A 26,728-nucleotide genomic window follows, 5' to 3' on the forward strand; every position below is an offset into this window, starting at 1 on the left:
GTGTTTAATAGTAGAGGTAAAATCTTTTCCAGCAAACCCTTAATTTTTAGATTTTCCTAGAGATGTCTTCAAAATATGCTGTCTGAGATTATTATAAGGAGTAAATTTCTTTTTGTAAAGATCTGAAGGAAAGTGGTAGGTTCAGTGGGGTTTAAAGAAGAATCTGTTATTGTTTCCATAGTGTTTGAGCCAAATATATCTAAGTTCGTTGGGTTTGAGATATTGGATTTAGAAATTATTTTTTTTTTTTTGTATAGACCGTTTAATTCCTTCAAATATATATTTAATAAATAGTTCTGTCACTGTTGTGTTGTATATGGCAAGATTTCTGAATTTGGAGAGTTATCAATAAAATGATTCCCTTTGTAGTTTGTGGGTAGATTTCCCAGGTCTTTCGATAATGCATGCTTTTAATATGATTTTTTTTAAAGAAGGGGCTCAGAAGCATACAATGATTCAATTGAGCAAAGGTCATTCCCATAAGTTTCGGGATAAGGAGAAACCCCAGATATGGTAATAGATATACGAGGGACTTGTTCCATCAAATCATTAGCTTGAGCCTGCATTTGATGTTCTTTTATAGTCAAATTCCTTTCTTTTGGAATATTTGAGATCAAAAGGTTATACGACCCACTCATCTGTGATCCCATGTTGCTGGTTGGAGAATGAGATTTGTCCATGAAAGATATCACCCTTTCTTCATATAAAGTCTGCCCAAAGCTTCATCATCTAGGCTATGACCATCCAATGAATAGTCATTGAGTGGGAGTCACTACAGTGGGAACGTTCTTCATCTGCATCTTGTAAGTGTGGCGCCCCTGACCTGGTCAGGCACCACTGAGTACTGCACCCATGCTGGGGCAGTACTTCAGGTAATTCCTGAAGGCTGGAATAGGGTGTGTATGCACAGACACATAGCTACCAGGTCTCCCACACCTTAGAGGGGACCCTTGGGCAGACCCAAGAGGGGGCGTTCCTCCACATCTCATCTAGGGGTGTAGGGGAGGGGCTGGAAGCTAAGGTGGCAGTGGCTGTAAGGAAAGTAGTAGGAGTTAGTCAGTCTGGTAGCAGAAGGCGCAGAAAGGAGAAGGAGAGACTTGTGCTGACATGCTAGTCAGACCCTGCACGTGTAGTATCCGTTAGCAGGGGAGAACGGTTACCAGCAAGTTGGACAGAAAGACGCTGAGGAAGTCAGCTGGTCGTGTACAGAGACTCCTGGTGACTAGGTACGCACGGGGAACAGGTCCCTAGAGTAGACGTCCATTTATTGATCTGCTAAACCTGCCGGTAGGGGAACCACAGGTCCCACACCAACCAACTAGAGTCCGAGCATCAGCAGCAACGAGGGGGCTCATAAGGAGGATCGAGCCTGGAGTCCTCTTCCTTGGTCCACGCTGCCAGCAAACGGGCCAAAAAGGGGAGAAAAGGCAGTAGCGACTTCCATGGATGAATCCAACGGTACTTCAAGTCAGGGGTTATCCGAAACAAGAAGTGCTAGGAAGGCGAGTTAACGGTTACCCTTAGACCGGCCTAAAGGATACCTGGTTCCTCCTGATTTATCTCAGCATCGCCCGGGTTACCTCACAAAAACATCTGAACGTGAGTAAAACAAGTTGAAAGACACCTTGGACTGAGACTGAGTTATTCTAGGACCTGTTGTTCTACACACCCGAGCCCCTGGGGCCAGCCTCACTCACGGGAGTTCATACCACCAGACTGCAGACTCCATCAGCCCCAGACGCTCATTAAATCTGCAGTGGCGGTCACCCATAACCCTGACCGCAAACCGTGAGTGACGTCACGACTCCCATGTAAATAAACCTGACATACATGTGGCCAGAGATTCCAAAGTGAAGACCCTGTGGCGTCCTCGAAGGTGGAATGGTGTCCCTGGGGCGACCGCTGCAGTTGGGCAACACATAAGCATACATCTTTAAGATAAAGTTAACTGAACACATCAAGGTCTCCTTTCTTTCCTGTTCATCTATATTTAATGTTTGGAAATTTTTCTGAAGCCATCACCATTATACTACACTTCTCTAATGTTGAGTAAAATTCTCCATTAACTTAAGATTTAGAATTTCCCTTTATTAACAAAAAGTCCTTTCTGCTTTTATTTAGACACTCTATTTATAACATTTAGGAAGGGGAGCTGCCAAAATCGTTTTTCTCCCACATTTAAAAATGTCATTAATGTCCACTGGTTCAAGTTCAACCCCATTAGTATTTATCTTCTCTATATGAATCAGCATCATTATTAGGCTGGGGTCACACGGGGATTACTGCGATCCCCTCGAATGACACTCGGCTCACACTGGCAGTACAGCAGAGCCGAGTGTCATGCGAGTGTCCCTGCGACTGAGGTCTGATCATCCGAGTGTCCCTGCGACTGAGGTCCGATCATGCGAGCGGACCTCAGCTGCGGGGGTGGACTGGCTCTGAGGAGGGGAGGGCCGGCACTGAGGAGGGGAGGGAGGGATTTATCGCCCTCTCTCCTCCATAGCCGGCTATTGCCATTCTCACCCTGCACTCGTGGTACACCGGTGTACAGTGCGATTTTTCTCTTGCCCCATAGACTTGAATGGGTGCGAGAGAAACCTTGATCGCATTACAGTCACAGCATGCTGCGATTGTTTTCTCGGTCCAATTAGGGCTGAGAAAATAATTGCTCATGGGTGTTGACACATAGGCTAATATTGGTCTGAGTGGAATGCGATTTTTTATCGCACTCCACTCGCACCGATTTTCATGCCGTGTGGCTTTGGCTTTACCTATAGAATTATGAAGAATAGGGCATTTATGCAAATTAACCAAAGATTCTTCAGCTTTGCGCTCCCCACTGCCAGGATTCTTGTGATAAATATCCTCCATTTGTCCCCTTTAAGAATCTGATATAGGGGAGTCGCCTGATTGTGGTGCATTCTTCTCACAGAATTTTGATCTATAAACCCCCTCCTTCACTGTGAGTGTCTGATCTATTTGTGGAGACCTCACCTCTATTCTGTTCGGTTTTTGAATCTCCTGCACGACAGAAGAACCGTGATCTTCTGCAGCACTTCTGTCACTCACGACACAAGACATTTGCCGGATACTGTCTCCGTTTTTGGATAGTAAATCTGTGTTTGTGCCTCTCCCCCTACATTCCCTCACTCAACTGTCTTATGGAATGAAGTCCCCTTGATCATCTGGACCTGTAATCCACGGGAAGCTGGTATCGGCAGGTCTGTCTGAACTGTTCTCTGCACCAATGACGTCAACCCAGCTTCTGCGGTGGAGCCAGAGCTTGCGGCTCCCAATAGCTTCTTACCAGGGATGTATAAAGGTCTAGATTCTCTTGCAGGTTGATGTCTTCTGGTCAGACATGATCCTGGACATCTTACCAACAAAATATGTCCACAATAGTCCACTTGAAAATAATAATAGTAGGTTATATTTGGAGAATTCCAGTATCTCTGTAAACAAGCAGCTGCTCCTTGAGCAAACCAGGCCCCGGTGCATTTGAATTTCAAAACATTTGATCATCTCTAGTCCTAGGTGTTACTAAGCACAAATCACTTGTCATTGGCCCTAATTCTACACGGTCCTTGAGCCCCTGTCTGGGATTTGCACTTTAGTGTCACCCTATCACTTCAATGAGCTTTGACTGCCTCACCTGTACGGAGTCTGAAAACATAGACCACATTGGTTTTATGCCTATCTACTGTCATTGGAGGCCATTGTGTGTCATTCATTAATATGCTAAATTTAATAGTTCACTTGACTTTGTTGGCATGTAACCAATATAAGTGACAGATTTTCTCTTCATTATCATTCATGTTACCTGTCTTGAGGAAGGTACTTCAGCAGTCTAAGAAGATAATTGAGGGATAGAATGGTATCCAAACTTTTAATTACTGTACACGCTGTCTATGATATTCGAGGTAAAGTAGTATATTACCACTGTATGGTGTATCTGCTCATTATATTAAATATTTTTTTAATATATTCACCAATATTTGGATATTATGGGTAGTAGTTTCTTAGAGCTTAGTAATGCTTTTACCTACATAGTCCAACACGGCTTGGTGCAGTCTTCTGCTCAACCCCACCTGATGAAGGACTTTCTCAGCTCTACAGGATGTGATGAGCTGCAGACCCTTTTTTCCCATAGACCAATGACTGACCATCCCAATTCTGATTCTGACCACTGATAGCAACAGCGCTGGAGCGCTTGCCAATGCACGTTTCAGCCCTATATCCTCAAGGACACTTATTTGATACATACCTCAGCGCTGTCTGCACTTTCACTCCTATACCTCAGCTTCTCATCCATAAGCGACTTTTGACTAAGATCCAGGAGGGTCGAAACGTTGAATTGAATTGGCAGTCACTCCTCCTCTAAATGAATCACTCCTTTTTGCATCATTTTCTGAAACTTTTGAGACTTGTGACAGCCTTTGGACTGGAGACTTCCATTTCCATCTAGAATCCTCATTTAAACAAAGTTTCCTTTCCTTTGGCGTCTCATGAGTTAATTTCAGTTTTGTTGCCAGCAGCTCTGAGCCAGGGCAGGTCAGCTGTTGCTGCTTTGAGCCGACGCCCATATAGGTTAAATACTGGAGCCTTCCCAGAAGTCCTTGCTGCTGTTAGAATTAATTTCTACTTTGGCCAGCCTGGTGGAAGGAGCTGCTGAGGTATTCTCCTGTGCCCATCTACTTGCTACTTTAGAGTCCATCTGCTATTGTGAAGTTTTGTGTTTTATATCCTTCTGTTTATCCCCCGTCTGTCTTTCCTTTCCCTCCGTGTTTATTAGTGTGGTGGCGAGTCTAGTGAACTTGTCGGCCTACTCACTAGGCAGGGTGAGTTTAGGGACAGCTGAGGGTCCAAGGTATCCTGCTTGCCGTCAGGTTGAAATAATCTGTATAGGGACGCTAGGGAGCATGCAAGTCAGCTTTAGGTGAGTTTAGGAGGTGCCCCCTCACCCCTCTCCCTAGCGACAGGAACCTCTGTTGTATTGTGACCCTGATGTTCACCCCTTCTTTGTTTGAGGTGTTTTTTGTAGTGCGTTAGATGGCCATTGATCTGAACGTGTGTGTCACACATTATATACAGACATCTCCAACTCCGTGCAAGACATAGAAAAGCTGAGTTGTTATTAGGAGCTTGAAGATGGATAGCATTCAAGAGTAGTCAAATTGATAATCAGGCAACTGGCTGTTGCAGAACATAATCCAAAGACGTGGAAAGCATGTGGTAACAAGATACACATCTATTTGAATACTCAGGCTGCACCCACCCACCTGAGCCAGCCGTAAAAGACTGAAGGATCAGTTGACATCTCAGGTGCGTACTGAGTGTTTATAGAAACCCAATGTGAACTAGGACAGAGGGAGCTAGTCAAAACTCAGCCCTGGAGCCAGGACGGGTGGGTAATAATCATTCAGTTTGAGTTTTGTTTTCATGGTTATTAGTCCACTTAGGTATCAGATTACAGCTGCTGCCTACGTATTTATGGAGGGTTGAGGTGGAGAAGAAAAAGGAGCTAGAAAAAAGAGTGGTGATGCAGCTCCTAGTGAGTACAGGTACACTAGGTAAAGATGCAAAAATAGAAGATCCAGGTCAAATAAAGGCCAGATATAGTATTACTCCTCATGTATACAAGTCATCTAAAATCACAGGAAAGGCAAAGAGCCAGCTTCACGGAGAATTGAAGGTTAAAACTCGGATTTATTAGAGCAAAAAGGATAAAATCATACAGACGGAGTGCACAAATTCACAAGTGGAAAAATATGTGGGTTAACCTACACGTTTCGACCAGAGAGTCTTATACATGCCATGAATAAGACTCTCTGGTCGAAACGCGTAGGTTAGCCCACATTTTTCCACTTGTGAATTTGTGCACTCCGTACAGTCTGTATGGTTTTATCCTTTTTGCTCTAATAAATCCGAGTTTTAACCTTCAATTCTCTGTGATGCTGGATCTTTGCCTTTCCTGATATCCATTACCGCCCGGGCCAGGGCGTTTCCGTGCATCGGTGCAGGATCCAGGAGTGAAGAGGGGTGAGCTGACAACTCTACATATATATTTTCTCATCTAAAATCACAGTTGCACTTTAACCCCTTTAATTAGATTTTATTTGCATATGTAATTTGCATCGTTTTCAGTGCAATCACTGAATATATAAATATATATATATAATAAAAATATATATAAAAAAATATAAAAAAATACATATAAATAAATATTTAAAAAATATAAATATATATAAAATATATCACACAAGTCAATTTCCTTACAAATGTGTTTTATTGCATTTATTATAATATTTACATGCTGCGACACATCACAACATCAGTCTATCAAATTCTTTTTTTTATCTTTTAAATGGTGGATGCTGTACAGTAAATACCATTATGTAATATATTATAAGTAACACACATTAGGGTGACATCTCTTATAGTTTCATTTCTTATGCATATTTCTTCTAGAGAGTTACTAAAAGTCAGAAGGCAGTGTTTCATCGGTCCTATCTACCACTCACATGCAGAAATCTAGGCCATAAAATGAGAACTACCGGCAGATTTGATGCAAATAATGATATCGTGATGACGGGGTACACTCTTACTGCATAAGTCATTTGGTAAAAAAATAACATATAATTATTAATTACTTTATTCCAAAACAATTCTATAAATTAGAGACACAAACGGTGATGTGCAATTAATGCATGCAGTCAGAGGACAACTTAGTACAAGGACCAGATTCTATGGATGGAGACGTGGCCAGACTGTCCAACACAAAAACTGGTTACCCACCAACTTTCATTCTGTGACTGGCTGCTATGGGGTAACACTTACATTTTATTTGTTATTCTTGATAAAAGAGACCCATATTCATGTAAATGTATTGATATGCCTTTAGTATCAATAGTAGCAAGACTTTGTAGTCACTGGTTTTAAAGGTGTCGCACTCAAATTCCAAAAGTTTAATGATACCCTAGATGATGACCTTATACTTTTAATCCTTTTATACTACATGTCCGGAGGGATACGGTTTACACGCCACACAACATTTCTGCTGGAAATAGTTTTATTATGACCACACTCAGGGGCGTAACAATCGCAGTCAATGTAATCGTAACCACGACCTGGCCCGGGGGTACAGGGGACTCGCCGGTTCCAGCTCCTGTTTCAGCTAGATAGGCATCCTAGGGCACCCATCCAGCTGAAATGCATTGCAGCACATAGACCTGTCAGGTCCCTGAACTGCGATGTGCCGGCCGCCGATTAAGGCTATGAATATTCACTGCTCCCCCACGTCCATAATCCAGGGCATGGGGAGCAGAAAATATGCCTGTACCCAGCAGCTGACTGCCCTGTAAGTGGGCGCACCGTGCATGACAGTGATGTCATGCACTGCCCCGCTTACGCGCTAGTCAGTTGTGGCATGTCATCATCGGAGGAGGGCTTGTATCATAAGTACCAGGATACGGTCAGTATGGAGACATAAACCAGGGTGGGGTCATTATGGGGACATGTATACCAGGATGAGGCCATTATGGGGACATGTATACCATGATGGGGCCATTATGGGGCCATGTATACCAGGATAGAGCCATTATGGGGACATCTATACCAGTATGGGGACCTCTATACCAGGATGGGGCCATTATGAGGATATGTATAACAGGATGGGGCCATTATAGAGAAATATATACCAGAATGAAGACATGATGGGGATTTATATACCAGGATATAGCATGATGGGGTCATACACCAGGATGGAGCCATAATGAAGCCATATATACCAGCATGGGGCCATGTATACCAAAATGGGGCTATATATACCAGGATGAGGGACATTAGTACAGGATGGGGGTCAGTACTACACAATGAAGAGGGAGGGGGGAACTGGTATGTCTTTATAGGATTTAGAAATCTACAGGAGCCCATACAACTTTGCACAGGGGTCCATCAGACTCTAGTTACACCACTGACCACACTTGTTTCCTAGGAACTTAGCTATACCTTGACCCCAGAATGGGTTTTGGGTGCTGGTGAAATTTGTTCTTCTATGGTTTAAGAATGGAGATGAGTAAATCTGTCGAAATTCAAATTTGTTTGAATTTGGATGGGAAGTTTCATTTGCATTGAATAAATTTGGTAAAAATAAAATCTAGCTAGGCAGGGGATAAAAAAATGTTTGTGGCACAACTCACATTATAAGCATTCAGCGAGCTTGAGAATGACAGAACTGAGGTCCAGAAGGGGAAGATAGACAGAAGTCAGAATAGAGAAGATAAAGGAGTTGATCAACAGATGGGCAGAGGCGGGAAAAGAATGCAGAGGTCTAAGAAGAGGTGAAGATAATGTTTAACAATCCTTTCTCGGCCTTGGAAAACAGTAATATAACAGTTGGCAAAACTGTATTTTGAAGGAAATTCTTAGAAAAATTTGATTCCTTACAAATGAATTTGCTCATCTCTTCGAAGGCTTCAGTGATGCCCAGATGATTTGCCGTCTCCTACTAAAGTCTGGGATTCTTCCAGAATGAATTTGCAAGTATGTATGACCTACTTCATCGAACCCTTGTCCCACTTGGACAAGATCTGCATTTTTATTTATATTCAATGATATATCGCCAATATATTCCACAGAGCAGCACACAATATTTTTCTACATATTAGGTTTTGTCCACAGACTATATACATTTCCTTATCTCATTAGGGATGATTTTATAGAAAGTCAAGTAACTCAATGGTGTGGAGAAGGGGATGTGTTAATACAATCTTAAAAAGGTCACTCATAATGGCAACCTAGGGAAGTGCGTGTCACAGAGGAGGACATTAGTGATGGGCGAATAGTAAAATATTTGGGTTTGGATTATTCATACCAAATACCTAACCTACTACTATTCCGGTTTTCATTAAGAATAACAAACCTAAAGCAAGTCAATGGGAAATCCGAGAATTTTCCTTGAAGATTTCCAAGGGAAATGCTCAGTTTCCCCATTGACTTGTATAAGGTTTGTTATTCTTGACGAATACTGTATTCGGTACGAATAATCCAAATGCGAATATTTTACTATTCGCCCATCACTAGAGGACATGCCTGTTATTTTATAAAAAAAATAGAAGAAATTTGATTTCTCTTTAAACAAAATCTGCTTCACATGGCAGCCTCTTACTAGAAGGCACATTATTTTATATTATTTTGTGCTAGATCTTGTCATAAAAAGTGTTTAACTGTTAAACCAAAAATGGAAGGCCTTGTCTCTTGCCATGCATGGATATTGTTAGAATGGACGGCCAATGTCCAATTTGAAGAAAGTCCTAGGCCGGTTTCACACATCCGGCATTTTGCCACTTTTCTGGATCCAGTACAGTGCAATACAGTACAATGGCATTGCAGCAAGCTCCGGTCACATGCTGTCATGTGACCAGAGCATGTGACCGGAGCTTGCCGCGATATTATTGTACTGTAGTGCACTGTACTGGAGTGTGACGGCTACGGCAAAGCGGCGAACTGCCGGATGTGTGAAACTGGTTTAGTGAGTCCTGTTAATCACAAAAATGAGCCATAAAACTGTGGCGCCTAGAGAAAAACCCAAAGCTCCTAAGTACTAGTGCAACATCTATAACAGGTACTCCACCTAAGGTGGTATTTATAATATTGGTATCTTCTAATGTGGAAAGGAACCTTTGGGCTCAACTTGGGTATCAGGGCTTTTTTCTGGTGCTTGCATGGTTGGCTATAGACCATAATAAACAGTGACTGGCTGCAGTGGTCAAATATCTATGTGTCAGGATTATTATTATTATTATTATTATTATTTATTTATAGAGCACCATTGATTCCATGGTGCTGTACATGAGAAGGGGGTTACATACAAAATACATGTACAAGTTACAGGATGTCATCAATCACTGCATATCAGGAAGCAGAGACAGGCAGGAAACCGGGAAGCAACAGAACACAATAAGTAGGTGGGATTGGTGAGGTCATTATTGTTTATTAGACGTTCCGACCGCCTCGTATTCTGACCCGAGCACAGACTACCGGAGCCATTGCTCCATTCTTTCTGTTTGGGCTGGATAGATCCTTTTGGATGACTTTTAATGAGCCGAATAACCCTTTAACATATAGGATAGACCATTGCCATTTTTTACCTTTCCAATAAACCCTTTTAAAACCAATGAACTACATGTAATTTTGCATGAAACTGATGGGTAAAGATTTTTGTGAGGTTCGGAACTTCTATATTTCACAAGTACAATATGGTAAAACATATATTTGGTCATCCACATTTGTGATTTATAACTGTGTATTTTGTAATAAATGCATTTATTATATTCCCATAAAGAACGATGAATGTGTGCATGGAAGTTAGAAAAAAAAGAGATGGTCCATGTTTATATATTTCGAAAAACCTTTAAGATTTAAAGGAACGCTTTTTGCAAAATTGATAGGCGTATAATTCCTAGCGCTGACCGGGAGAGGGCAATGCGTGAGCCAGTATTCAAAGGTTTGTCACACACTGCCCCCGCAGGCCTGCACTAGGTATTACACAATGTGATTGGTCCTGGAGTATAGAAGTGAATGTGTGACCATTCATACATTTTACTATATAAGAATTGTGCCAAATAATACATAAGTTGTCCCCTGAGGTACACAAATTCATATTTAGATAGGACCATTTGATTTCTACTAAACCTAAGGCCATAAGCACTAGTAACTATATATTTACAATAAGCAGAACAGGTATGGTAACATTCCATTTAAAAATAAGAAAACCCTGAATAATACAGTATCAAACTAGAGTACTGAATAGTTATAGAGAGGTGAACAAAAGAAAAAAAAAATCAAAACCACAATATAAACCACATCAGCCCCCAAAAATAGTTCTCGTTACAATAGAATGGCTTCCGAAGCCAAGTGAAAAGTTACAGAAAGTCTATAAAGAAAAACTTTAGAGCAGGTATTTTGGTTGCAATATCAATACAATATCTGCAAATTTGCATAAATATTTTGTGTCACAATATATCAAAGTTATTTGCAAATATTATACAATCTGGAATGCTTTAACATGGGACATGACTGTGTACAAGAAACATATACACATATAAGAAAATGAGAGCAGTCTCTTTAGAAAATGTACTTTTTGGATGCATTAAATTAGCAGTGCTATTAGGGTTAAATATGTCAAGTGATACGTCCCACTCTCTGGTTTTGCCGTTGGCGGCTTGCCCCACCCATCCCCCACCAATCACTTCTTTGACCATCATTATTTCCCATCGCTGTTATCATGATAGTCCCATGGACAGATGTCCACCATAGTTGACTTTTGCGTTATTTTTTGTTTGCTGTCAGATGATTCCGTGTCTTGATCCAATTGTGAAGCGGAAAGACTTTCCCATGGACACACTTCCGCTAGTTTGCATTTGTCTATGCCATGTTGGTTTGAGGTACTTTTCCCTTTATTTACCGAAACAGCCAAGGAATGGTCTCCAACCATGGAGCAAACCTCGGCACTTTTTGACTTGTCCATCTTTATAACTGGATCCATCTCATTCTCGTGACTTTTATTTTGACCCCTTTCGTCTTTTTTTGCAATACTTTTTGATCCCTTCTTTTTCGAAGGACTTATTGGCATGTCTTTAGAAGGGGATGCAGGGCTTAAAGCCAAGCTGGTAGGCAAATCTGTACTTCTCATTACATTTAATGCATCCTGTGAATCGTAGTCCCATGGACATACTTCAGCTCGAAGAGCTAATGTTTGTGGTAGGTTATTATTGGAATTATGGTGGCCATCTGGTGATGGTAATACCCCCTCAATGATGGGTGGATTTTTTTTGCGTTCTTTTTCTTGTATATTAGCAGTTTGTTTGGTCACTAACTCTTGATCTATTGGTCCTGTGTCAACAGATTGAGACTTTTTTGCATTTTCGTCTTTCAAGACTTGTTCTTGGCTTTCCTTTGCGTTTAGGTCAGATTTACTTGGACTCTTCTGCTTTGATTGATGATGTCCTTGATCTGTTGGTTTAGATCGATTGTGAGATTTGCTCTTAGAACGTGATGTATGATATTTTTCTGAGTCCAAAGGTGCAATGGAAACATGCTTCTGGACTTTATTTTCAGAAGGCACTGTAGTGGGAGTAAGGTCGTACATTTCCCAAGGACATACCTCTTCAATATCAAATTTTTCTTTAAACCCAGGAGTAGCGATTGTTTTCTCAGTATCCGCCAATGTCAGACTCATTGCTTGTTGTTTCATGATTCCAGGTTTGTGAGATTTTGGGGTTTCTTCAATGGGGCTTGATGTCCTGTGATGCTCTATGTTTTCCTCCTTGTCGGAACAAGTCATACATTTCTGACCTGCACTCTCATTCGAGTCTACTCTTTGATACTTATCCGAATCCTCTGCACATTTCGTTTGGTCACTAAGTCCAAGGCTTTTCTCTTTAGAGTTAGCAATGGCGCTAAGTGACTTTTGTATGACAGATAAACTTGGGTGTAAAGGTTTTTTATCTAGGCTTAGGTTATGAGCACTGGCAGACTTGCAGACTAACGGTACCGATTCAGCAGATCCCATCTCCAGCTCGTCAGCATCTTTATGTCCCGGTTTCTTTCCATTGATTGAAGTCTGTATTGCATTTTCACACACATCCATTTTTTCTGAAGAAACTCCATTGGGTTTGTCATTTGGTCCTATTAAATGGTCATATGTGCTATGTGACTTCTTCAGCGAGAATGGCCTGTGCTTTGAGTCATCCTTCGACTTTGCGTTATGTGCATTGGAATCCTGATGACTTTTTTTAGAGTTACTCGTATTGTTTTTAGGATTGCTATGATCGCCACCATCTTTGTCTTCCCGAGAGCACTGCCTGCTAACGGACTCCGGGATCTCGGTTATCCTCCTCATGATTGATCTTCCCAATCCTTTCTTAGAACACCTCTTTTTCTGGAGATGTGGATTATTTGCAATCATCTTTTTTCTTTTGTAAATCTCCAACTGAGTGTAGAGTTTCTTCAGCTCATCCTAAATATATGACAAAAAAACACAATATACTTGTTAGCATAGGTAATGCATCTACCATTATTCACTATGGGGCCAATTCATCAAAGCTTTTACACCAGAAAATTAGTGGGATTTGTGAAAAATCTTTGCAACTTCTGCCATTTTCACTATAGTTTGAACAAGCGCTAATGAAATGGCTGAATCTAGGGAGGAGCCGGACGGAACGAGGCATGCCACGCCCGATTATTAAATTCATCAAAAGTAACGGCATTTTGTATGCTATAAATGATATTTCAGTCCTTTACGGGAGTCGAATTTCTGAATTGGTGCCTGTCCACTTTTTAATGAATTTGGCACCTGCTACTCTAGCAAAACTGGAGTAGCGCTAGCATATGTCAGTCTTGATGAATCAGCCACATAGTCCTTAATTTTTTTCTGGGTTATTAATAGTATTTACCAATACTATGGCAATATACAAAAAGTCACAAAAAAGGGAAAAGAAGGGTGATAAACAAAAGGAGGTGTCATGATGTGACTGCATGATAGTGAGGGACAGATGGCTCCTATATTGTCCCTCACTTTACAGGACCCTAGGCTATCCTTGAACTCCAGATTACCCTGAAGGTGGTAAGTCCTGTGCCTTACTGGTCTCCTGACCAGATCTTATCTGTTAACTCCCACACCTCTTTCCAAGGGAAGGAAGAGGCAGGAGTGTGATGGAAACATAGATTAAGACAGATAGGGGAAAACCAAAACTCAGACACACTGCAAACTCACAGGAATAAACCATAAGAGACTAAGAAGAAAAGCAAGAGCAGGAAGGCAGCAATAGAAAGACAACAAAGGTTAACACCACAACTGCTCACAGCAATATTGCAAAACAACCATTAATAAGTCTAGATCACACCACCTCACCAGACCATTATCAGTAAGATGTATCTGGCATTAATGGACTAGTCCAGCCAGCATATAGAGGAGGAGAGCAAACGTGACTGGCTCCCCCACAGCACGTAATCAAAGAGACTAACAAGCAGCTCACTAGTTTACCTAAGCCTGTCAGTCGGCGCACACATCTCACCGCCCTGATCACAGACATCAGAGAAGTTAGCAGGCAGAGTGCCAGAATCTGTAGTTTCCACAGATCAGGGCGCCGCCATGACAGCTGGCGATGTCTGCAAAAATCTCTATGTGACAGTAGAACATCCCATATGCAATAATCATTTACAATAACACTATACGTAAAGTCATAGTCATAGTCCACTACTATATATTAGTTTCCATCTTTTGCCTCTAAACAAATGTTAAAAAAAAATATATATATATATATATATATATATATATATATATATATATATATATATATATATATATATATACAGTGCCTACAAGTAGTATTCAACCCCTTGCAGATTTAGCTGGTTTACACATTCGGAATTAACTTGGCATTGTGACATTTGGACTGTAGATCAGCCTGGAAGTGTGAAATGCACTGCAGCAAAAAAGAATGTTATTTCTTTTTTTATTTTTTTTTAAATTGTGAAAAGTTTATTCAGAGGGTCATTTATTATTCAACCCCTCAAACCACCAGAATTCTGTTTGGTTCCTCTAAAGTATTAAGAAGTATTTCAGGCACAAAGAACAATGAGCTTCACATGTTTGGATTAATTATCTCTTTTTCCAGCCTTTTCTGACTAATTAAGACCCTCCCCAAACTTGTGAACAGCACTCATACTTGGTCAACATGGGAAAGACAAAGGAGCATTCCAAGGCCATCAGAGACAAGATCGTGGAGGGTCACAAGGCTGGAAAGGGGCACAAAACCCTTTCCAAGGAGTTGGGCCTACCTGTCTCCACTGTTGGGAGCATCATCTGGAAGTGGAAGACTTATGGAACTACTGTTAGCCTTCCACGGCCTGGACAGCCTTTGAAAGTTTCCACCCGTGCCGAGGCCAGGCTTGTCCGAAGAGTCAAGGCTAACCCAAGGACAACAAGGAAGGAGCTCCGGGAAGATCTCATGGCAGTGGGGATATTGGTTTCAGTCAATACCATAAGTAACGTACTCCACCGCAATGGTCTCTGTTCCAGACGAGCCCGTAAGGTACCTTTACTTTCAAAGCATCATGTCAAGGCTCGTCTACAGTTTGCTCATGATCACTTGGAGGACTCTGAGACAGACTGGTTCAAGGTTCTCTGGTCTGATGAGACCAAGATCGAGATCTTTGGTGCCAACCACACACGTGACGTTTGGAGACTGGATGGCACTGCATACGACCCAAAGAATACCATCCCTACAGTCAAGCATGGTGGTGGCAGCATCATGCTGTGGGGCTGTTTCTCAGCCAAGGGGCCTGGCCATCTGGTCCGCATCCATGGGAAGATGGATAGCACGGCCTACCTGGAGATTTTGGCCAAGAACCTGCGCTCCTCCATCAAGGATCTTAAGATGGGTCGTCATTTCATCTTCCAACAAGACAACGACCCAAAGCACACAGCCAAGAAAACCAAGGCCTGGTTCAAGAGGGAAAAAATCAAGGTGTTGCAGTGGCCTAGTCAGTCTCCTGACCTTAACCCAATTGAAAACTTGTGGAAGGAGCTCAAGATTAAAGTCCACATGAGACACCCAAAGAACCTTGATAACTTGGAGAAGATCTGCATGGAAGAGTGGGCCAAGATAACTCCAGAGACCTGTGCCAGCCTGATCAGGTCTTATAAAAGACGATTATTAGCTGTAATTGCAAACAAGGGTTATTCCACAAAATATTAAACCTAGGGGTTGAATAATAATTGACCCACACTTTTATGTTGAAAATGTATTAAAATTTAACTGAGCAACATAACTTGTTGGTTTGTAAGATTTATGCATCTGTTAATAAATCCTGCTCTTGTTTAAAGTTTGCAGGCTCTAACTTATTTGCATTAAACCTGCTAATTCTGCAGGGGGTTGAATACTACTTGTAGGCACTGTATATATATATATATATATATATATATATATATATATATATGTATATACACACACACACACACATGCATACTGTTTATGCACTATTTTGCTGCATCGCTATTGCGCAGAAACTAGTAACATATTTCCATTTTCCCGCTTGTCGGCTTTGCCTTGGATTCATGTAATAGTTTCCCCATACATTATCTAATCTTGTAAAAAACAGTAGAGTGATGTCAATGCGAGGTGGTCTCAACAGGGCTGTGCAAGTTTGCATATGCATGTGTGGCGCCCTGGACAAGCCAGGGGCCACAGGTAACAACACACACACACCCCCACCCCCACCCCCAGCAGTTCACAGCAGACATCCCCAGTGACACTTGGTTCCTTTCCTCGGGCTCAGACAGACACACCAGGTGGGCGGAGTCAGGAGATGGAGACGCCCACCCAGGAGTTTAGCTGGCCTGAGGCAGGAAACAAGGGGAGACAAGTCTAGGAGAGGAAGAGAGAGGAGGTCTGCAGTGAGGCAGACGCAGACAGGGGCCTAGGTTGGAGCCTAGGGCCCTAGTACAGAGAGTGAGGTAGACGGTAGTGGCCGTCTGCAGGGAGCCGGGCAGACAGTTGGTGGAACCGTAGGTAGCCGGGGCTGGGCGGTGGCCCACCGGTACTGAATCGGGGAGCCAGCTGGAAACCGGAGCGCAGGAGGAGTGTACGGAAGGTGCAGGAAAGGACTTACACTACCAACCTGGGGTCAGGGGAAAAACACCGCAGCCCCCTGTGGGACCCGTCCATCCAGCCGTTTGTTTCAGCAGAGACTTTGTGTGTATCATTGGGCTGAGTGAGTACCACCGTGCCGTGCAGCACAGCGCTGCCCCCGCTACCCTGCACCTCACCAGGCCCCACACCTGGCCTGCCATCCCTCATCCTCCACCCCATCACTGGGCCCCGGGACAACCAACCCCTACCCACGGAGGGAAGAACTAACAGCTCTGCTGCTCCCTGTCACCGCTCCCGGGATCCCTATACAGAGCAGCGGTGGTGTCACAACCTCACCACAACCGTGGGTGGCGTCACGGACAATCTCCCTTACCTAACCCTTTTTACTGTGGAGCCTGGGATCACAGACCGGGTCACGCCACCGTGATACCCACAGAAGTGACCTCGTGGCCCGGATCTGAGTACTTATCCACGGGCGACACACATGCTGCAGATGTTCCATACAAGGCTGGAGGCTGGTGGAAATAGAGGGTAAAGCTGAAGGTGGGACCTTGTGACCAGTATCGACACAGCGCTAACAGAAAAGATAATTACGGTAAGTGAATTTAAAAAAATATTCCTGAAAATGTTCCAAAAGTGTTTTTGAAGCTTTAGTCCAGATGATAAAATAAAGGAAAAGTGGTTCAAAGTAATGGACAACCCCTCTAAAAATAGGATCACCCATATTGGTGCAAAGCCAAATAAAAGTATATCAGGGACTATAAATATACAATGAAAATAAACTGTGTCAACCACTGGCGGACATAGCGCTGGTGCAGCTGGTGCAGTGGCACATGGGCCCCGAGCAGGAGGGGGACCCGAGGGCCTGAAAATATGTGTTGATGTATTTTGCCGGTGGCAGCTTCAATCTTAACAGGAGAGGCAGGGGCCCGATCAGCTGAACACATAGGATTAAACTGAACTGACAAGTACCCCGGCCCCCTTCCCTCACCTGTTGCGGGCCTGCAGGAGGGAGGATTTATCTCTGCAGAAGCTTCCGGCCTGCGCGCAGAGGAAGACTGTGTCAGAGTCAGAGAGCAGGCTCTGCCCACCAGCTCTGTCTCTAGCAGACCAGGGAGGCCGCTGTATACAGATATGGCTCCATGCCCCCTTTATCCCTGAGCTGCTCTCCCCCTAATGCACTGGAACTATTACAAGAGAATATGTGACGCCCTGGGCAACCCAGGGGTCACAGGTCATGACACCACAACACACCCCACATTCCCTGCAGGCACACCAAGGTCAGAACACAAATCCTTGTTGCCCTCCTCCAGGGGCTGATGTTCACACCAGGGGGTGGGCCAGGCGGTTGGCTCCGCCCACCGAGGAGTTCACAGTCCTGGAGGCGGGAAAACCAAGCAGTTTAGCTCAGGCAGAGCTTGAGTGAGAGTTAGAGTTGGAGTTGAGTTGGAGAGTAGAAGGAAGTGGTAGAGGAGCAAGTGACAGGAGTGGAAGTGAAGGAAAGTGACAGCAACAGAGCCTGAAGTTGGTCCGGGTGTGTGCCCCGGACTGAGACAGCAAGGTTGGCAGACGGCGGTGACCGTCTGCAGGAGAGGCTGATCGGAGGTTGCCGAAAGGACCGTGGACGGGTGGTGGCCTGGCGGTACCGGAGCGGTATAAAAAGAGAGGCCAGCACCATTGGCAGGGGCCTTTCGGATCCCGGCAAGGCTAGGAGTCGCCGTAATTTGCCAAATCCGTCAGTGAAGGGGACCTCCGGGTCTCCCAGCAGCAAAGTCCCGATTGAAGGCAACAGTCCAACCGTGAAGGGGAGACACCGCCACCGCCAAGGCACCAGTTTCCTAGGGCCAGCGCCTGCAGGCAAGAGAGGGGCTCCTCCGGCTCATATCCAAGCTGGGGAGTGGGTTACCGGTGGGAATCCATCGCTACCAACAACCGTTTCTAGGTGCAGGGAAGAGACAGTCACCGCTAACTTGCAGGGAACATCTACACCGCAGCCGTCCGAGGGACCCGTCCAACCAGCCGTTTGTTTCAGCAGAGACTTTGTGTGTATCATTGGGCTGAGTGAGTACCACCGTGCCGTGCAGCACAGCGCTGCCCCCGCTACCCTGCACCTCACCAGGCCCCACACCTGGCCTGCCATCCCTCATCCTCCACCCCATCACTGGGCCCCGGGACAACCAACCCCTACCCACGGAGGGAAGAACTAACAGCTCTGCTGCTCCCTGTCACCGCTCCCGGGATCCCTATACAGAGCAGCGGTGGTGTCACAACCTCACCACAACCGTGGGTGGCGTCACGGACAATCTCCCTTACCTAACCCTTTTTACTGTGGAGCCTGGGATCACAGACCGGGTCACGCCACCGTGATACCCACAGAAGTGACCTCGTGGCCCGGATCTGAGTACTTATCCACGGGCGACACACATGCTGCAGATGTTCCATACAAGGCTGGAGGCTGGTGGAAATAGAGGGTAAAGCTGAAGGTGGGACCTTGTGACCAGTATCGACACAGCGCTAACAGAAAAGATAATTACGGTAAGTGAATTTAAAAAAATATTCCTGAAAATGTTCCAAAAGTGTTTTTGAAGCTTTAGTCCAGATGATAAAATAAAGGAAAAGTGGTTCAAAGTAATGGACAACCCCTCTAAAAATAGGATCACCCATATTGGTGCAAAGCCAAATAAAAGTATATCAGGGACTATAAATATACAATGAAAATAAACTGTGTCAACCACTGGCGGACATAGCGCTGGTGCAGCTGGTGCAGTGGCACATGGGCCCCGAGCAGTAGGGGGACCCGAGGGCCTGAAAATATGTGTTGATGTATTTTGCCGGTGGCAGCTTCAATCTTAACAGGAGAGGCAGGGGCCCGATCAGCTGAACACATAGGATTAAACTGAACTGACAAGTACCCCGGCCCCCTTCCCTCACCTGTTGCGGGCCTGCAGGAGGGAGGATTTATCTCTGCAGAAGCTTCCGGCCTGCGCGCAGAGGAAGACTGTGTCAGAGTCAGAGAGCAGGCTCTGCCCACCAGCTCTGTCTCCAGCAGACCAGGGAGGCCGCTGTATACAGATATGGCTCCATGCCCCCTTTATCCCTGAGCTGCTCTCCCCCTAATGCACTGGAACTATTACAAGAGAATATGTGACGCCCTGGGCAACCCAGGGGTCACAGGTCATGACACCACAACACACCCCACATTCCCTGCAGGCACACCAAGGTCAGAACACAAATCCTTGTTGCCCTCCTCCAGGGGCTGATGTTCACACCAGGGGGTGGGCCAGGCGGTTGGCTCCGCCCACCGAGGAGTTCACAGTCCTGGAGGCGGGAAAACCAAGCAGTTTAGCTCAGGCAGAGCTTGAGTGAGAGTTAGAGTTGGAGTTGAGTTGGAGAGTAGAAGGAAGTGGTAGAGGAGCAAGTGACAGGAGTTGAAGTGAAGGAAAGTGACAGCAACAGAGCCTGAAGTTTGTCCGGGTGTGTGCCCCGGACTGAGACAGCAAGGTTGGCAGACGGCGGTGACCGTCTGCAGGAGAGGCTGATCGGAGGTTGCCGAAAGGACCGTGGACGGGTGGTGGCCTGGCGGTACCGGAGCGGTATAAAAAGAGAGGCCAGCACCATTGGCAGGGGCCTTTCGGATCCCGGCAAGGCTAGGAGTCGCCGTAATTTGCCAAATCTGTCAGTGAAGGGGACCTCCGGGTCTCCCAGCAGCAAAGTCCCGATTGAAGGCAACAGTCCAACCGTGAAGGGGAGACACCGCCACCGCCAAGGCACCAGTTTCCCAGGGCCAGCGCCTGCGGGCAAGAGAGGGGCTCCTCCGGCTCATATCCAAGCTGGGGAGTGGGTTACCGGTGGGAATCCATCGCTACCAATAACCGTTTCTAGGTGCAGGGAAGAGACAGTCACCGCTAACTTGCAGGGAACATCTACACCGCAGCCGTCCGAGGGACCCGTCCAACCAGCCGTTTGTTTACCGTGAACTGTGTCATCATCCTTGGGCTGAGTGAGTACCTCTGTGCCGTGCGGCACAGCGCTGCCCCTGCGTCCCTGCACCTCCACAGGCCCCATAACCCGCCTGTCCACCACCCTAACCCCCCATCATCGGGCCCCGGGACCACCAAACCCCCTACCCACGGAGGGGCAAACCAACATCTAGCTGCTCCATACCACCATTCCCGGGATCCCCAGACAGAGCAGCGGTGGTGTCCACACAATCACCACAACCGTGGGTGGCGTCACGGACATCAATTAAATCCCCCACCAACAAATCACCCCTTTCACTCATGGGTGAGGAGCGCCGCTCGAGTCCCCGGGATCTGGCCCATCGCTCGAGCCACCGAGCAGCAGCAGCCGCAGAGCGGCGTCGGCCGGACCCGAGCAGTGGGAGAGCGCAGCGTTGACACCCTCCTCCCCGCCCGCGACAACTTGGCGTCACGAACAGGATCTTACCGCTCTGCCGTCTGGAAGAGGTGCGCCTTGTTACCGCCGGAGGTGTCCGGCCAGAAAATTTCAGAAGCCGCCATCTTTGGCGCGAAAAGTTCCCGCTCGAGCGTCTTCGAGTAGTAGAGGCGCGAAGGCCAAAACCCCGCCCCGATAGAGGAGGAGCCGGAAAAAGGCTAAGGGGGACGAAATGGCGACTGGTCGCATGTGAGGTGGCTATAAAAGCAGGGACGTCAGGACCCTGTGGCCATCTTGTTGCTCGTTCCTGGAAAGCACGACTGCAGAGATGTCCGCTCCAGTTAATAACAGCGAAACCCCCGCGCCCGGCACGGCGACGTGGTTGAGGGACCGGACTGTCCCGCTGAGTAATCGTCTGCAGGCCCACATGCAACTCCTCCTGGAGGAGTGGGAGATCGACATGGCGGACGTGGTGGCTGCTATGTGGAGACGCGAGGTGGAAGAGGATTTGGAGGAGCGGGTAAGAGACCCACGCCCCTGTATTCCTAAGGGATCGGCCATTGGAGCTGAGGAGCCCGGCCGGCTTCCGCTCACCCTGCCTCTCTCCCCGCTACCCGTGTTAGCTGCTGCCGCTCCGCCACTAGGCCCGCTACCTGGGTAGCGATACCCTGCCAAGCCGCCCCGGCGGACCCACCGGCTGCAGACGTCCAGGACGTCCCTGAATTACTCCAGGGGGAACCGCTAGGACCGCGGCCCCTTAACAGAATGATGCCAGAAGTCCCGGCAGTGACTGCGCCGGACCCCGAGCCCGGGACCGTGGCCTGGATGAAGGCCGGGTGATTAAATTCCACCAACGTCAGCAGGATCAGATCTTCCGGATGATGGAGCAGTGGACCAACGAGGTGGAGATGCTGATTACAACTGCCCCGATGTACGGGAGGGGAATAGATGTAACAGAGCCGACTGGTGACCCACGTCCCTATGTCCTACCAGGACCGGCCGCTGCGGCTGAGGGGCCCGGCCTAGTCTCGGCCTATGCATCACCCTTGCCATTACTTATGGGGCGCCTCAGTGTAAACTCGCCTGATCTGCTGCTCCGTGCTACCGCAGAAGGGTCCGAAGTGCTGGATGCTGGAAAACAGGAGGCTGCGGCAGCTGGCGGTAACCCGCCTGACGCGGGAACAAGAGATGATGACTCCGGCCCCAGCCCCGGGTCCACTGCTGAGTTTGAGGAGGCAAGTGAGCGTTCCCGCTATGAAGGAGACCCAGTGGTTTTCCATACCCCGCGTACCGGTGGAAATGGGTACCGGGTACCCCTGTCACAGCAGGCATGTCAGTGCATGTTTGATATGCTGGTAGAGGGGGACGGATCCGCCTTAGCTGAGGAATCTGAGTAGGGCAGCGGAGCACCGTTGTCACAGTCCCCGTTGGGACCAGCACTGTGTTTGTTTAAAAGTTTAAAAGTTTATGAGGAAATGAAAATGATTACCGAACAGTAACCTGATTGTCTGCATCCGTGATTTGCAACCGGCCGTGGCCGGCACCGTTGTCCCCGTGGGGACCGCTTGAAAGGTTTTGCATAGGAACTCCTATGAACTAGCCCGTGAACTTGCAGGGCAACCACAAACGTTAGTGGCTTGTAAATAATATGTTTTGTTGCAACTGCCACCGTACCGCCTCCGGAGAGGCAGGTTGGAGGGAGGGCCCGCAGTGGAGCAGGCTGGGGCCCAGCCACCACCGGAACCGGTGGCTACCCTCTGGAGGGGAAGGACAGATCCCGCTCGGGTAACTTGGTTCAGGACTGGGGTCAAGGGGTGCTGCCTGTTTCTTAGGGGCAGCATCAGGGCCAGGTTACTTGGGTGGGAGAGAGCGGCAGCAGCAACCGTTTAAAATGTTACCGTAACGTTTAAGAAAAGTGCCTCCCGTTGTGGGATGATGTTAATATAACTGTATGTGTTACCGTTTTTTATCTTTTCAGAAAAAAAAAAAAGGAAAATAAAACCGGTGTTGGACGGGCAGCCCGAGGACGGTCTGCGTTTTGCTAAGGGGGAATGTGACGCCCTGGGCAACCCAGGGGTCACAGGTCATGACACCACAACACACCCCACATTCCCTGCAGGTACACCAAGGTCAGAACACAAATCCTTGTTGCCCTCCTCCAGGGGCTGATGTTCACAGCAGGGGGTGGGCCAGGCGGTTGGCTCCGCCCACCGAGGAGTTCACAGTCCTGGAGGCGGGAAAACCAAGCAGTTTAGCTGAGTTAGAGTTGGAGTTGAGTTGGAGAGTAGAAGGAAGTGGTAGAGGAGCAAGTGACAGGAGTGGAAGTGAAGGAAAGTGACAGCAACAGAGCCTGAAGTTGGTCCGGGTGTGTGCCCCGGACTGAGACAGCAAGGTTGGCAGACGGCGGTGACCATCTGCAGGAGAGGCTGATCGGAGGTTGCCGAAAGGACCGTAGACGGGTGGTGGCCCGGCGGTACCGGAGCGGTATAAAAAGAGAGGCCAGCACCATTGGCAGGGGCCTTTCGGATCCCGGCAAAGCTAGGAGTCGCCGTAATTTGCCAAATCCGTCAGTGAAGGGGACCTCCGGGTCTCCCAGCAGCAAAGTCCCGATTGAAGGCAACAGTCCAACCGTGAAGGGGAGACACCGCCACCGCCAAGGCACCAGTTTCCCAGGCCAGCGCCTGCGGGCAAGAGAGGGGCTCCTCCGGCTCATATCCAAGCTGGGGAGCGGGTTACCGGTGGGAATCCATCGCTACCAACAACCGTTTCTAGGTGCAGGGAAGAGACAGTCACCGCTAACTTGCAGGGAACATCTACACCGCAGCCGTCCGAGGGACCCGTCCAACCAGCCGTTTGTTTACCGTGAACTGTGTCATCATCTTTGGGCTGAGTGAGTACCTCCGTGCCGTGCGGCACAGCGCTGCCCCTGCGTCCCTGCACCTCCACAGGCCCCATAACCCGCCTGTCCACCACCCTAACCCCCCGTCATCGGGCCCCGGGACCACCAAACCCCCTACCCACGGAGGGGCAAACCAACATCTAGCTGCTCCATACCACCATTCCCGGGATCCCCAGACAGAGCAGCGGTGGTGTCCACACAATCACCACAACCGTGGGTGGCGTCACGGACATTAATCAAATCCCCCACCAACAAATCACCCCTTTCACTCACGGGCGAGGAGCGCCGCTCGAGTCCCCGGGATCCAGCCCATCGCTCGAGCCACCGAGCAGCAGCAGCCGCAGAGCAGCGGCGGCCGGACCCGAGCAGTGGGAGAGCGCAGCGTTGACACCCTCCTCCCCGCCCGCGACAAATACAGCAGTCGGGCCCCAGGAGGAGGGGAGGCTGCACCACAGAGACGATGGAAGTACAATCATCTGCAGAGAGGGTGAGTCCATGTGTAATGTGTGTCATGTCTATGTATTTGTGTACATATGTGTATATGATGCTTGTGTAGTTATCTGCGTCTACATCCATGTACTCACCTATATGTTTATATGTGATATTTCAGCTCCATTACAAGTGTGACAAAGGCCGGATGTGATGATGCATGTGAACATATAGGTGAATACATATAGAGAAGCCTCCTACTCTCTTTTTTACTGATGGAGTCTGTGTGTGCATGTCATGTAGTGTGAATGTATTTATATAGTCCCCTACCACCTGTCTTCTTCTCTTCTGAGTGTCCTCACCGCTTTCCAGTATCTTGGCTCACACTACACTCTGTTTGAGCCAGAAATCTCTTTTAGGCACGCTGCTTTTTTTTTTTTTGCTGTGTTTTTGCTGCTTTTCTGGTGCAGTTTGTGGTTGTAAACTGCATGTATGGCCAGAGTCACACTTGTGAGAGACTCACGCGAGTCTCGTATCACATCACCCGGCATGGCCGCACACTCTCCTGACAGGAGCGGGTCGGCTGTATGTATTTCTATGCAGCTGAGACATTCCTGTCCGGAGAGTGTGCGGCCATGCCGGGTGATGCGCTGCAAGTCTCTCGCAAGTGTGATTCCGGCCTATGACCTTCCCCAGCAAAGTCTATTAGATTTCAGAAAGGCTGTGCGCACGTTGCAAAAAACGCACCAAAAACACGGTAAAAACGCATGCGGTTTTTGGATGTGTTTTTCCGGCCACACGTTTTTTTCTGCCAGAGGGTGCGTTTTTCGCTGGAGAAACAAAACTGCAGTATGTGCACATACCCTTAGGCTATGTCCGCTTGCTGCATTCTTGTGGTAACCACAGAAATGCACCCTGTGGTTAAAAAAACCTGCATTAAAAAACACATGAAAAACATAAAAAGAATTGACATGCTCTAGTTTTGTGGTCCCCACAAAAATGCAGCTCAAAAATGTGTGCACAGCAAATCTGAAATCCTGCAGAGCAGTGTGACCCGGAGATACTGGAGTGTGGCGATGTCACTGAGAAGGGGAACAGAACAGCGCTGGACACAAGATAGAGCGGCGGTGACATCACTGGGAAGAGAAGCAGAACAGAGCTGGACACTGGAGAGAGCGGCAGTGACATCACTGAGAGGAGGAGCAGAACAGTGCTGAACACTGGAGAGAGCGGCGGTGACATCACTGAGAAGAGGAGCAGAACAGCGCTGTACACCAGAGAGAGCAGCGGTGACATTACTGAGAAGAGGAACAGAACAGCGCTGGACACTGGAGAGAGCGGCGGTGACATCATTGAGAAGAGGACCAGAACAGCGCTGGACACTGGAGAAAGCGGCGGTGACATCACTGAGAAAAGGAACAGAACAGCGCTGGACACTGGAGAGAGCAGCGGTGACATTACTGAGAAGAGGAACAGAACAGCGCTGGACACTGGAGAGAGCGGCAGTGACATCACTGAGAGGAGGAGCAGAACAGAGCTGGACACTGGAGAGAGCAGCAGTGACATCACTGAGAAGAGGAGCAGAACAGCGCTGTACACCAGAGAGAGCAGCGGTGACATCACTGAGAAGAGGAGCAGAACAGCGCTGGACACTGGAGAGAGCGGCGGTGACATCACTGAGAAAAGGAACAGAACAGCGCTGGACACTGGAGAGAGCAGCGGTGACATTACTGAGAAGAGGAACAGAACAGCGCTGGACACTGGAGAGAGCGGCAGTGACATCACTGAGAGGAGGAGCAGAACAGCGCTGGACACTGGAGAGAGCAGCAGTGACATCACTGAGAAGAGGAGCAGAACAGCGCTGTACACCAGAGAGAGCAGCGGTGACATCCCTGAGAAGAGGAGCAGAACAGCGCTGGACACTGGAGAGAGCGGCGGTGACATCCCTGAGAAGAGGAGCAGAACAGCGCTGGACACTGGAGAGAGCGGCAGTGACATCACTGAGAGGAGGAGCAGAACAGAGCTGGACACTGGAGAGAGCAGCGGTGACATTACTGAGAAGAGGAACAGAACAGCGCTGGACACTGGAGAGAGCGGCAGTGACATCACTGAGAGGAGGAGCAGAACAGAGCTGGACACTGGAGAGAGCAGCAGTGACATCACTGAGAAGAGGAGCAGAACAGCGCTGTACACCAGAGAGAGCAGCGGTGACATCACTGAGAAGAGGAGCAGAACAGCGCTGGACACTGGAGAGAGCGGCGGTGACATCACTGAGAAAAGGAACAGAACAGCGCTGGACACTGGAGAGAGCAGCGGTGACATTACTGAGAAGAGGAACAGAACAGCGCTG

At 47.3% G+C, this 26,728-nt stretch overlaps 1 protein-coding gene across 2 annotated transcripts in view; it reads right to left on the minus strand.

Annotated features, from left to right (window-relative positions):
- Window positions 1-6,267: 6,267 nt before the first annotated feature.
- GPR158 (G protein-coupled receptor 158) overlaps window positions 6,268-26,728 on the minus strand; it is a 313,324-nt gene continuing 292,863 nt past the window's right edge. For both annotated transcript variants that reach the window (XM_075315542.1, XM_075315543.1), the window contains one exon: window positions 6,268-13,018. In XM_075315542.1, coding sequence (XP_075171657.1) covers window positions 11,264-13,018 — 1,755 coding nt within the window. In that variant the 3' untranslated portion in view covers window positions 6,268-11,263. The remainder of the gene's footprint in view (window positions 13,019-26,728) is intronic.

Source organism: Anomaloglossus baeobatrachus, chromosome 6, assembly GCF_048569485.1.
Source record: "Anomaloglossus baeobatrachus isolate aAnoBae1 chromosome 6, aAnoBae1.hap1, whole genome shotgun sequence".
Taxonomy (NCBI): Eukaryota; Metazoa; Chordata; class Amphibia; order Anura; family Aromobatidae; genus Anomaloglossus; species Anomaloglossus baeobatrachus.